A 12,940-nucleotide genomic window follows, 5' to 3' on the forward strand; every position below is an offset into this window, starting at 1 on the left:
TCGTCATACTAATTTTTCCGGATTGTTAAATAAACGTAAATAGTGTAAAGGAGAGTTCAAGATACGATAATTTCGTGAGAAACAGAAGGGAAATGTGTAAAAAAGTGTTTAAAGTCAAACTATTCATTTCTGGGTCTCCTTCTCTTCAATCTAAGTAAGATTTGTTGGGGGTTTTCCCACACTATAACATGTATAAAAACAAAATGAATGATGTGAGGGAGTGTCACTCTGGTCAACCCCATAGGGGATTGACGGCTTGAAGCCGTCTTTCCCCAATAAAAACAAAGTAAGTCCATTTTAAATACCATAATTTGTAAATTTTATTTTTAGTATTCAATTGCTAAAGGAGACCATTCATTGTTCGTAAAACACAAAAAATATAAAACTATATACAACAAATAAATATATGTGTGTATGTAAATGTATAAAATGTAAACAATGGTAACAGTAGATAGATAATAGCTATGAATGATTGAGGTTTATTTCACATTTCAGGACATCATCTCACAAAGTTTTACATTTCTTAAATTATGAAATAATTTTGCATTGAAAAAAATCCTCATTTTATGCATGAAGGACACAGATGATTAGAGGCTAACATGTGGGTTCAAGTCAATCTACATGAAGACTGTTTGACGAAAAATAAAAATACTTTTGAAATTTTATCAAATATACGGTAAATAATAGTAGTTTACCCTGTAATTTTTTATGGCACAAATACAAATGTTATGGTAACAGTATGAAAACTGACCCTTTAAAAAATATGAATATGTTCAAACCCTTAATGATCAGATATGTTTGTTTAATTTTCAGTTTTGTTCCACATGACCCTGTGAAATGATGTCCTTATATCAATGAACAATGTAATTATAGCACATCTCTGGTTGCTTTTAACGACTGTACATTTTTACACTTCATCGTGATCGTAATTACATATTTACAATTAAAAATATATTCTGGTAATGTTTTACATCAAAATAACAATTTCCTTTTTTTTTTTTAAATCAAACCTCTTATCCAATCAAAATCTGTTTGTAAATTCATTAAGACTTTTGAATCAAAATTCTAACTTCTAAACAATTAAATACAGAAACCATACTGTCCAGAACTATTAGTAGAACTACTACAACAATTGCATCCTAATATTAGTTTCTACATATATGGTCAGAACATGATCGACAAACAGTCTTTCATTGGAAATACACATTTGCAAATTGATTGGAGGCGACTGCATAAAATTATTGCATAGTAGTATAATATGTCATGTCACCAGTTTGTTAACAAAAACATGTTTGTATTATTTTTGGAAACAATCTAATAAATCAAAGACGAAACAAAATATTATCTCTTATCTTCTCAAATATCTTATCTAATCTCATTAGAAGGTCTTTAGTTAATCACTTCAAAATGCTCAGTCTTCAAAATCCTTAACACCTCATGGTACCCAAAGTTCAAATATGGTTCTGTTAGTATATAGTGGTTATTCTGGAACATGATTAGTAATAAATCTTGATTTTATTAATTCAACATAGATTTTGAAGAGTTATAAATTAAAGACAAATAATACCCCTTTTTCATATTACAAACCAATTGAATATAGAATTTTATAATATCAGTGATACATAGAACACATTGTGGAGATTTGTCAATAATTCTGTTCCAACACAATATTATTTACTCTCTAGATAATATCTCTGTTACAGAACAATATCACAGTAAGCTAGTTCTATAGGATTTCCCTTTATTTAGTATCATGGCACAATTTTTCTAACACTCCATCTTCTGATCAAATTTCAGTTTACGGTCATTCTTGATAATTTTTTATACCAGCTCTAGTCATGCATGAAGTTCCCTTTGTTTCCTGTGGTCAGCTATCAACCTTCCTAGTTGAGATATTTACGGCATTTCTTTGACCCACAAGTACATGGAATTTTGACTTCTTCTATTGGGAACTTGTAGTCATAAGTGAGTTCCTCTCCTTTGTTTATTCTGTAAAATTAGCATATTGTTAAGAAGGTTTAACATCATTTTTTGCTATTTATTCATAAATGTGCAATAGAATGCAATCTAAAAATGAGATGTGATTGATTGCCAAAGAAAAAAATTAGCCAGCCACAAGAGACAAAATGACATAGATGTAGACAACTTTTGGTTATGACAGGGCCTTCAACAATGGGCATACCCATACTGTATTGTTTATATAAATGGCCATAGCTAAAGAAAGCTATTATGAATGCTTTGCATTAATCATTATAGAGTAAAACATAACAAGAATGTGTCCCCAGTACACAGATGCCCCATCCGCACTATCATTTTCTATGTTCAGTGGACCGTGAAAATGGGGGAAAATCTCTAATTTGGCATTAAAATTAGAAAGATCATATCATAAGGAACATGTGTACTAAGTTTAAAGTTGATTGGACTTCAACTTCATCAAAAACTACCTCGACCAAAAACTTTAATCTGAAGCGGGACAGACATACCCACAGAACAGAAAACATGCCATAAATGGGGCATAAAAATATGTCAACTTTATCTCTTTGTTTGGTATTATTTTCATTTTAATACAACAAAATAACAACTTACAAGGACACAAATGCCTATTTACATCATAACAATATTCAACAACCTTATGTAACTATAGAAGAGATATCCTTGTTTTTAAATAAGATATTAAGTCTGATAAGGAAACAAGTCCCAAGGGTTCAATTGTTATGCAACCTATGCAGTTCTCGTATGTGTAGCCATTTAAAATTTAGAAATTAACAAATTAACTCATTTTTGTAGTAGTAGAAATATAAAACAGATGATATAAAATATAAGTGTCTTTATACTTACTGTCTCATGGCAAAGATAACTATATGTTTCTTCCCTTCCACCTGGATCACTTTGGAATAACAGTTAGGCTGAAAAATAATCATAAAACATAATTCAATATATAAGGGTATAAGAACATCAGTTGTTCAACCTGCTTGTCAAATGCGTTTTGTTAAAATATACTTTTTCACTCTTTTGGAAAATTTTGTTTGTGCTGTATTTAGACCCTTCTACAACGAAATTTGCACACGTATAAAAATTGCAATTTTTATCCTACGCAATCATAGGTTTAAACATTGTTTTCAATTTAGACTTGTATATATATATATGTAATTTTAGCATGTCAACTTTTGGAAAATTTCAGAAGAAAAAAATTGTAATTATCAATGAACATTTTTTTTTTTTATCTATAAGTCTCGCATTTTTGAGATAACCATATTATATTTACCTCACACGAGTGGTTAATGAATCTTGCTGCACTTCCATGTAGAGTAGCATCAACAACATCAGCATCGTCAATACGGAACATGTAACATCCAATACCCTACAAACATAAAAGAATATTACAGAACTCACCACATACTTTCCGCATGTTCAAATACATTATACAAGGACACTGAATCTTTGACACACACAATACCTCTTAGAGTTGGAAAAAGTTGTGATTGTAGCAAAATTAGAGCTTCCCATATATAACAAATTAAAGCAACTTACAAGATCTCACTTTCTACTGTTTTTGTCATTAGTCAATAATGTTTTCCTGTTTTTGTCCTTCATTCAATAGTTAAAATGTGAAAGCAGGATACAATCCATCAATTGATTTAAGATGTAGTATTTCTGAACTAATGAATCAAGAAACACAGTGAACAAACATACCTTGCCCTCATAATACTTTTCTCTCTTATCCGTCAGTGAACCACGGATTACTTCCCCTGAGTATTCTATTATCATCTCACCAGCGTCAATTTTTCTCTTGCAATATAAACCTCTGCCATGGATATGTGATCTAAAATTATAAATCACAAATCAGAGATAAATAATCTTATTGAGATATGTGACTATATAAGGTGACAGTCAGACCAGCTGAATTCTCTCAACAAGATATGAAATAAATAAGTCACAGATGATTCTCCACTTGCATATCATATACATTGTAGTTATAAAGGGACATAACACTAGAACAGTTATTAACCAAAATTCAAACATGATCTGTTTTATGGGGACACGGGTAAAACTTAATAACCGCTTCGCTACGGCAAGTTCATAAAGAAATATTACCGTAAAGATGAACCTTATTACTGTGAAACTGAATGGTATTTGAATTTAAAGATATCCATTTATATTTGATAGATTTTCTAGATATATTTCATTAATAACTTACCTGTATACTCCAACAGCCTCTCTAGCATGTTCCTTCAGCTTACGGAACCTCATTGCCATTGGCAAGTCCATACTGGTAGCTCTCCTGAAATAATTATATTCATCAACTTTATACATATTATATATTGATTGTTGCATCCAGCGGAAAAACTTTATGCATATTCAGGATGATTTTTTTTTTATATCAAAACAATCATAAACCTGTTAACCCTTTCGCCGATGAGTCCCGGTTTACCGGGATTCACACTTCAGACAACTGACGATGAGTCCCGTTTTACCGGGATCGGAATACATCTTTTATGTTTCCCGCTCAAAACAGTGCAAACATGAGTTATCTTTCTTTGATGAATACCCGGATGAAAGTGTAAACATGGGGCTTCCGTTTGTTGAAAACCGTGTCAAAACCAGACGAAATTTACGGAATTTACGAGAATTTGAAATGAGGGAACATTTTTTTTGAAAGAATATGGAAGAATTGAAGCCAAACTAGTATACTTTTTTGACATAAAATGTCGTTTTATGTACAAAACACTTGGAATGGACATCGTTCAGTGTGAGGAATTTGTACAGCCTCATAAAAATTTTCAAAAATTTGCCGTTTTGGGTTAAAAAATTACGATTTGGGGTCAAAGAGCAGAATTTTGAGAATTTCACCTAGATAATGCCGAAAATTTGAAAATTTGAATATTTTATGAGGAAAAAATTATCAAAACATGAATAAAACTGTGAACATGGTGTCAGTGAATGAAATAAATACACAAATAACTACAAACAAGTTTTTATTGACATTTATTATGAAGATCTCCCACTTGAGCAATAGTAGCCAGGGAAGCCATCGTCTCAGAGTAGCTTCTGTCTGGGCAGCAATCGGTGAAAGGGTTAAGGTGGTATGGGTGTCTTCCTCCATCTTGGATTGTAAAAAACAGAGAACCAAAGGTCCATATTTTCTATCAAGTTAGCAAAATGGGATGCAGGAATGCAGATATTTAATGTCATTTTCATTTAAAAGAACCAATTTATAAGAATATAACTTACAAATATTTTTGCAAATGTTGATTAGTTTTGGTTGTTTTTAATTTTGTTTAAATTGGCATTTCAAGGGGAGGTAACTCTAAAACAGTGCATTTTCTGAAGGATTCTACATGAAATTTTCCTATTTTGTATTTTAGCCGGAAAAAACGTACGGTGACCCTATCTTTTCTTTTGATATTCTCAAAGGATTGTTATTTCATCTAGGTATGACCTCATCTGTATTATGCCAATGAAATCTTTCACTCAATCAAATTAATCAATAAGAATTGTCTTAAATATCAAGTATAAGTTTTCCTTTCCCTTTAAAGTTATATTTGTTTAACAAAGTGGATATCATGAAATCAAATAAAACATTTAATTGCTTTTGATTCAATGAATGACAGAAAAAAATATATCTTATTTCATAAACTAATACATTACCCTGTGAAATTTTAAACTAGAATACATTCTGCCAACTTCATTAATTTCACAAATTAATATTTTTTTGGCAATTCGAAATCTTATTCTTTTCCCCTTAAGTTTTGCAATGTGTCAGTACTTTATAATATTTAAAACTACCTAGGATTCATTATTATTTGTTGGTCACTAATTTTGAAGGATTTTGTTAGTACAGTGAAACCACGATTTTAAATGTTCAACAAATTTCAAATGTACCATCAGAATATATACCAACTTATAAAGCAAAACCATGAAATCAAACAGTCAAGAAAGTGCAAGTTTCCCTCAATCCATGAAAATAACAAGAATGTGTCCACAGTACACGGATGCCCCACTCACACTATCTTTTCTATGTTTAGTGGACCATGAAATTGGAATAAATTCTCTAATTTGGCATTAAAATTAGAATGATCTTATCATAGGGCAAATGTATACTAAGTTTCAAGTTGATTGGACTTCAAGTTCATCAAAAACTACCTTGACCAAAAACTTTAACCTGAAATTTGCACTATCATTTTCTATGTTCAGTGAACCGTAAAATTGGGGTCAAAACTATAATTTGGCATTTAAATTAGAAAGATCATATCATAGGGCACATGTATACTAAGTTTCAAGTTGATTGGACTTCAACTTCATCAAAAACTACCTTGACCAAAAACTTTAACCTGAAGCGGGACAGACGGAAGAACGAACGAACGAACGAACGAACAGACGGACGAACGGACGCACAGACCAGAAAACATAATGCCCCTCTACTATCGTAGGTGGGGCATAAAAATAGTATCATGAACACCACAAAGATATAGAAATGCCAATACTTTAACATTTAAACTGAACAAACCTCTGTGATTTAAGATTCATTTCACTGTTAGCATCTGACAAATCCATTTCTGGCAGTCTTCTATACTGAGACATCAGGAAACTGAAGATATCAAACTCTTTACGTGATTGGTATGGTTCTGATCTGATGGATCCTGTGGGGTTCACTACAGGTTCCTGTAATATAAAAGACATTTAAAAAAAGACATCGAACTCTCGTCAATATTATGCAAAACATCAAAATTATTTTCTTGATCAGTTAACAATAACATACAACATAAAAACAGGTGGTAAAGGGTTATTTACATGCAGCATGATCACCGTTTTTTATTTCAACATGTTTTTACTTTTTGATTTGACGTTCAGTCGTGCAAGACAGGTGCCTCGTTCAACATGTTCTGCTTATTCAATTTTACCTGCATCATGATTTTCAAATGCTTATTTTGGGGGCTCGGTATTTTTCAAATTGATTTGAAACACTAGACAGGGATTGTCAAGAAAAAAATTGATAGAATTTTTTTTTTCAGGCGGAAAGGCCTATGATGTTGTTCCTTTATTTGCATTTTAAAAGTTCAGAAGATTGTTAAATACTTTTCTAAAAGCCATAAATCATTTATATCATAAATGTGTTTACTTTAAAATAGGGAATATTATGTAAAACAGAGTTTATATATACTAGAGGGCAGTGACTCAGTCACAAAAGATTCACATCAAAGTCTTTATTTTTCGTGAAACGTTCATAACAGAAATTATTTCTCATTCGATGTCTTGTTTCACGATTTTTACCACCCTCATAAAAGTCTACAGCGTTTGAGGTTATTGATCTGATTCTGCTTACAGACTACCAATCTCCCCCATAACAGCAGTATGACAAATAAATTTTTATTTATATACCACATGAATAGGGTATTATCATACTCAACTTAATCTCATCTTGAAAGTATCAAATTATTCAAAGACTGGGGGTTCGAAGAGATTTATAAGTAACACTTTTTTACAGACTATTCAGTTTAAAAACTTGAATTACATTGTATAGAGCTTAGTTCCCCTCATGTCTACGTAGACACACATGATGATTCTTTCACAGATTCTTCTTCAAATATATATAACCATCATTTAAAACCACAAAAAACTTTCACCTCAAAACAGGAAAAACTGTAGAACTATACAATTGCATCAATGTCTACCGTAGGTTACATATATTTATTTCAAAGGACAATTATATTGCTTTAAAGACTATTACCTCTTCATCCTCAGTGAGAGTATACTGTTGATATCTGAACTTGTAGTTACGACATAACTGTGCTCCATATAACTGTTCTAACAGGTACAGTACTGCATTGTGGTTCACTCCAAACATATTTACTCCATGTACACCTGAAATGGATTTTATAGAGTTACATGATTTTCCTTCGGTCAATATATCTGACGTAACTTTTTGTCAGCGTTGAAAGGCTGACTTTTTCATCATAATCCTTCAGATTGAACATTTTTTTTTTATCTTTTAAAACTTCTGTCCCTTATAATGGTAAGGTATTTATTTATATTTTTTATATTTCATCCCCAGCATATCAATTATATTTTAAACAAAATGATTGTTTTTTTTAAATATCTGTGTAAAAAGTCAAGGACATAAGCAAATAAAATTTAATGTATTGTAAAATAAAGTATTCATTTCCTTCTCAAATACTGGAAAAGACCAAGCATTTTCCTTAACCAATGCACAACTTAGTAAATAGTACAGAAATCATGTTATCATGTACAGACAAACATATCACACCTTACTTACTTGCACAAGATAAATGTTTCAACCTTGCAGTCGTTCTAGCATCCTGTACTCTTTCTGTAACTTGCTGCCAAGCTTCTGAAAAACAGAAAATGCAAATTGTTTTGAACAGATGATAACCAGGTGCTCCGCAGGGCGCAGCTTTATACGACCGCAGAGGTCGAACCCTGAACAGTTGGGGCAAGTATGGACAAAACATTCAAGCGTGATACAGCTCTGAATTTGGATTGTGATCAAATTTTTGACATTACATGGTTTTTTTTACACAAAACAAATGTCAAGATTTTACAAATCAATTAAAGATTTCTTCTTATTTAGATCTAAAATTAAATAGTTGACACAGCATAGGTTTCTGACACAGAATGAATGTGGTCTAATGAACTTAAAAGTTTTTTTTTGCCTTTGAGCAATTCACTATGCTGTTGAATATTAATCCTCTCAAAAAAATGTTTGAAGAAATTTTCTTTTTATTTATGAAATCTGAAATGAGAAAAATTTAACCCCCCCCCCCTTTTTTCACATCCCCGTTTCCCTTTTTCCAAAACTGATATCAATTCAAATTTCTAATGGAGTTTGCAACAATAACTACTCTTTTAAATACATCATAAAATATTAAAATGTAAAATAAAGTGCTTGTTATCACTGAATGGTAAAGATTGGTTGGTAGTAAAAGTGAATATACATTGTTTATTGTATAAAACAATAAAAAAAACTTCATCAGCAACATTTTATATTGGCAAATTTCCAATGAAGTTATTTACATAAAGTTATTGGCAAATAAAAATAGAAAATGACATCATAGTCATGTCTGGCAAATTTCCAACATACATTATCTAAAACATTTTAGATAAGATAAGGAAAAAAAGCTTCATCAGCAACATTTTATATTGGCAAATTTCCAATGAAGTTATTTACATAAAGTTATTGGCAAATAAAAATAGAAAATGACATCATAGTCATGTCTGGCAAATTTCCAACATATATTATCAACTACTATTCTATACAAAGAAAGATAACTCCAATTGAAAATTAATTGCTATTGCACAATATTGTGCAATTAGATATTTCTTGCTATTGTGCAATACTGTGCAATTGAAAATTTCTTGCTATTGCACAATACTTGATATGGAATCCTGATTTGGACCAACTTGAAAACTGGGCCCATAATCAAAAATCAAAGTACATATTTAGATAAAGCATATCAAATAAGCCCAAGAATTTAATTTTTGTTAAAATCAAACTTAGTTTAATTTGGACCCTTTGGACCTTAATGTAGACCAATTTGAAAACTGGACCAAAAATTAAGAATCTACATACACAGTTAGATTTGGCATATCAAAGAACCCATTTATTCAATTTTTGAATAAATCAAACAAAGTTTAATTTTGGACCCCCATTTGGACCAACTTGAAAACTAGGCCAATAATTAAAAATCTAAGTACATTTTTAAATTCAGCATATCAAAGAACCCCAAGGATTCAATTTTTGTTAAAATCAAACTAAGTTTAATTTTGGACCCTTTGGACCTTAATGTAGACCAATTTGAAAACGGGACCAAAAATTAAGAATCTACATACATAGTTAGATTCGGCATATCAAAGAACCCCAATTATTCAATTTTTGATGAAATCACACAAAGTTCAATTTTGGACCCTTTGGGCCCCTTATTCCTAAACTGTTAGGACCAAAACTCCCAAAATCAAACCCAACCTTCCTTTTATGGTCATAAACCTTGTGTTTAAATTTCATAGATTTCTATTTACTTATACTAAAGTTATGGTGCAAAAACCAAAAATAATGCTTAATAGGGCCCCTTTTTGGCCCCTAATTCATAAACTGTTGTGACCTCAACTCCAAAAATCAATCCCAACCTTCCTTTTGTGGTCATAAACCTTGTGCTAAAATTTCATTGATTTCTATTTACTTATACTAAAGTTATTGTGCGAAAACCAAGAATAATGCTTATTTGGGCCCTTTTTTGGCCCTTAATTCCTAAACTGTTGGAACCAAAACCCCCAAAATCAATCCCAACCTTCCTTTTGTGGTCATAAACCTTGTGTCAAAATTTCATAGATTTCTATTCACTTAAACTAAAGTTATAGTGCGAAAACCAAGAAAATGCTTATTTGGGCCCTTTTTGGCCCCTAATTCCTAAAATGTTGGGACCAAAACTCCCAAAATCAATACCAACCTTCCTTTTGTGGTCATAAACCTTGTGTTAAAATTTCATAGATTTCCATTCACTTTTACTAAAGTTAGAGTGCGAAAACTAAAAGTATTCGGACGCCGGACGCCGACGCCGACGCCGACGCCAACGTGATAGCAATATACGACGAAAAATTTTTCAAATTTTGCGGTCGTATAAAAATTGAACTTGCATGAAGAGTTTCCAAGTTTTATGTAAAATTGAGAATGGAAATAGGGGATGTATCAAAGAGACAACAATCTGATCAAAGCAGAAAAAAGTTTAAGACCACCAATGGGTCTTCAACACACCGAGAACAATCTCGCACCTAGAGTTGGCCGTCAGCTTTAAATATAAGAAAATGTGGTAGGAGTGCCAGTGAGACAACTTTCCATCCAAGTAACAACTTGTAGAAATAATAGGTCAAAGTACGATCTTAAACACGGAGCCAACCGTCTTATCTGTATACAAGTCAGACACTCAATGTTGTATTAGAAAATATTTGTCAATGGGTTGATGAAAACAAAATGTTAGTTAATGTGTCAAAAACTAAGACAATGTGTATAGGTTCAAAACAATAACTGTCTGTGATGTGTAATGACACATTAAATGTATCCATTAATGGCCAAAAGATTAATGAAAGTCACTGTGAAAAAGTCCTGGGTATTTTTGTTGACAAAACTCTTTCTTGGTAAGATCAAATTAATCATATAATCAAAAAAGTTAATTCTTCATTAGCTTTATTAAAAAGAATCAAGAAATACTTGAATCACAATGCACGAATTCTATTTTACCACATTTGGATTACTGTTGTTCATTATGGGGAAACTGTAACAGTTTACTAAAATTGCAAAAAAGGGCAGCTAGAATTATTTTAAACGAACACGATATTCATAAACCATCTATTGAACTATTTAAGGAATCTGGAATTATTCCTGTTACTAAGAGAATATTTTACCACAAATCATTATTAATGTATAAATCAAAACACCAACTAGCACCAAAATATTTATCCAATCTTATTGTGCCTACAAGTAGTAAACAATCGTACAATACTCGACTTTCATCATCGGATAATTTTATTGTCCCTAAATCAAATACAGAATTATACAAATCAAGTTTTTCTTTTAGTGGTCCAAAAGTGTGGAATTCACTGTCCAGTGAAATTAAAAAATCAAAAAGTATATCTGCATTCAAAAACTCTTACAAGTCATTTTATTTTTAAAAGTGTTGAATTTATAAGTTAAGCCACAATGTATACCATAGTTGTTTTTGTTGTTGTTGTTATATTACTTTATATACGTCTATTGTTTACATGTGTGTAATAGAAGATTAATTATTTTTTTATTCATATTGTTAACATTGTATGTAGAGAGCCTTATTGAAAATTGGTTTAATCCAAATGAGTTACTCTCTTTAAATAAAAATATTATTATTATTATTATTATTACTGTGGATTCATTAATTTTCGTGGGTACCAATTTTCGTGGTTTGAGGAAAACTTGCATTTTCGTGGGTATTTAATTTCGTGGTTTCGACAAAGTATGCATATATTCCTTTAGAAAATTTGCAATTCGTTGAATATTTAAATTCGTGGTTTCCCGGTACCCACGAAATCCACGAAAAATTGGTATCCAACGAATAATAATGAATTCACGGTATTATAAAAAAAGAGAAACAAGAACCACTTATAAACCATTTCAACAAACGATTATTACTGAACATTAGATTTCTGATGTTCATTTTAAAATTTAAAGCCACAGTCATGTTTACTCTTCAACAGTCAATCTTTTTACTAACCTTCCATGGTTTCTGCTTTACAACTGAATCCATCATCACTGGTGATCTCAAACATAAGGTGGGCTCCATCTTTATCTTTCCTCTCAGCCTTTTCCTGAACTCGCTGTTGGTGTTCCATAAAGCTAGACATTGAGGATTCTGTCACTTCCTCTTCCAAGGCTGGCTGAGGCAAAGATGTCACCTCTTTTGGACCATGGATAATAGGATGGGCGGATCTTCCTGCAAATTATATTGTAGAGAATAAGTATTTGTGTAAGAAGAAAACATATTTCGTCCAGTGATAGATTAAAAGTTCATTAAACCATAAAAGTACATTCAGAAAAAAATAAAATCGGTTAAGAAGACAAATAATTGAGTTTGTTTGGTCTGAAATGCCATTAACAAGTCATAGATATTCTATAATTTGCATGATGTTTGAGATTTTGATTTTGCCACTTGATATTTAAAGAGACTTTCCATTCTAAATTTTCTTGGAGTTTGGTATTTTTGTAATTTTACGTGTATTCATTATTGGTATTTCATCAGCATGTGAAACAGGGAAATGTTTGCATATGCCAAATTTTGAAGGACATCCACAAAAATATTCTGATACACAGTAAATGTATGCAAGAAGTTTAATTTTCTTATGGTTATTCCAGGAAAACATGTATGAGCGTGTTGGAAGCCACAATATGTTTTTCTTG

General features: G+C 31.4%; 1 protein-coding gene across 3 annotated transcripts in view; it reads right to left on the reverse strand.

Moving 5' to 3' along the window:
* Positions 1-295: 295 nt before the first annotated feature.
* LOC143079538 (histone-lysine N-methyltransferase 2A-like) overlaps positions 296-12,940 on the reverse strand; it is a 67,411-nt gene continuing 54,766 nt past the window's right edge. For all 3 annotated transcript variants that reach the window (XM_076254939.1, XM_076254940.1, XM_076254941.1), the window contains 9 exons: positions 12,258-12,476; positions 8,276-8,350; positions 7,730-7,863; positions 6,509-6,663; positions 4,199-4,282; positions 3,694-3,823; positions 3,266-3,361; positions 2,839-2,906; positions 296-1,989 (listed from right to left, as the gene is read on the reverse strand). In XM_076254939.1, the coding sequence (XP_076111054.1) occupies positions 1,884-1,989; positions 2,839-2,906; positions 3,266-3,361; positions 3,694-3,823; positions 4,199-4,282; positions 6,509-6,663; positions 7,730-7,863; positions 8,276-8,350; positions 12,258-12,476 (1,067 nt within the window). In that variant the 3' untranslated portion in view covers positions 296-1,883. The remainder of the gene's footprint in view (positions 1,990-2,838; positions 2,907-3,265; positions 3,362-3,693; positions 3,824-4,198; positions 4,283-6,508; positions 6,664-7,729; positions 7,864-8,275; positions 8,351-12,257; positions 12,477-12,940) is intronic.

This window comes from Mytilus galloprovincialis, chromosome 6 (assembly GCF_965363235.1).
Source record: "Mytilus galloprovincialis chromosome 6, xbMytGall1.hap1.1, whole genome shotgun sequence".
In the NCBI taxonomy this organism is placed as follows: Eukaryota; Metazoa; Mollusca; class Bivalvia; order Mytilida; family Mytilidae; genus Mytilus; species Mytilus galloprovincialis.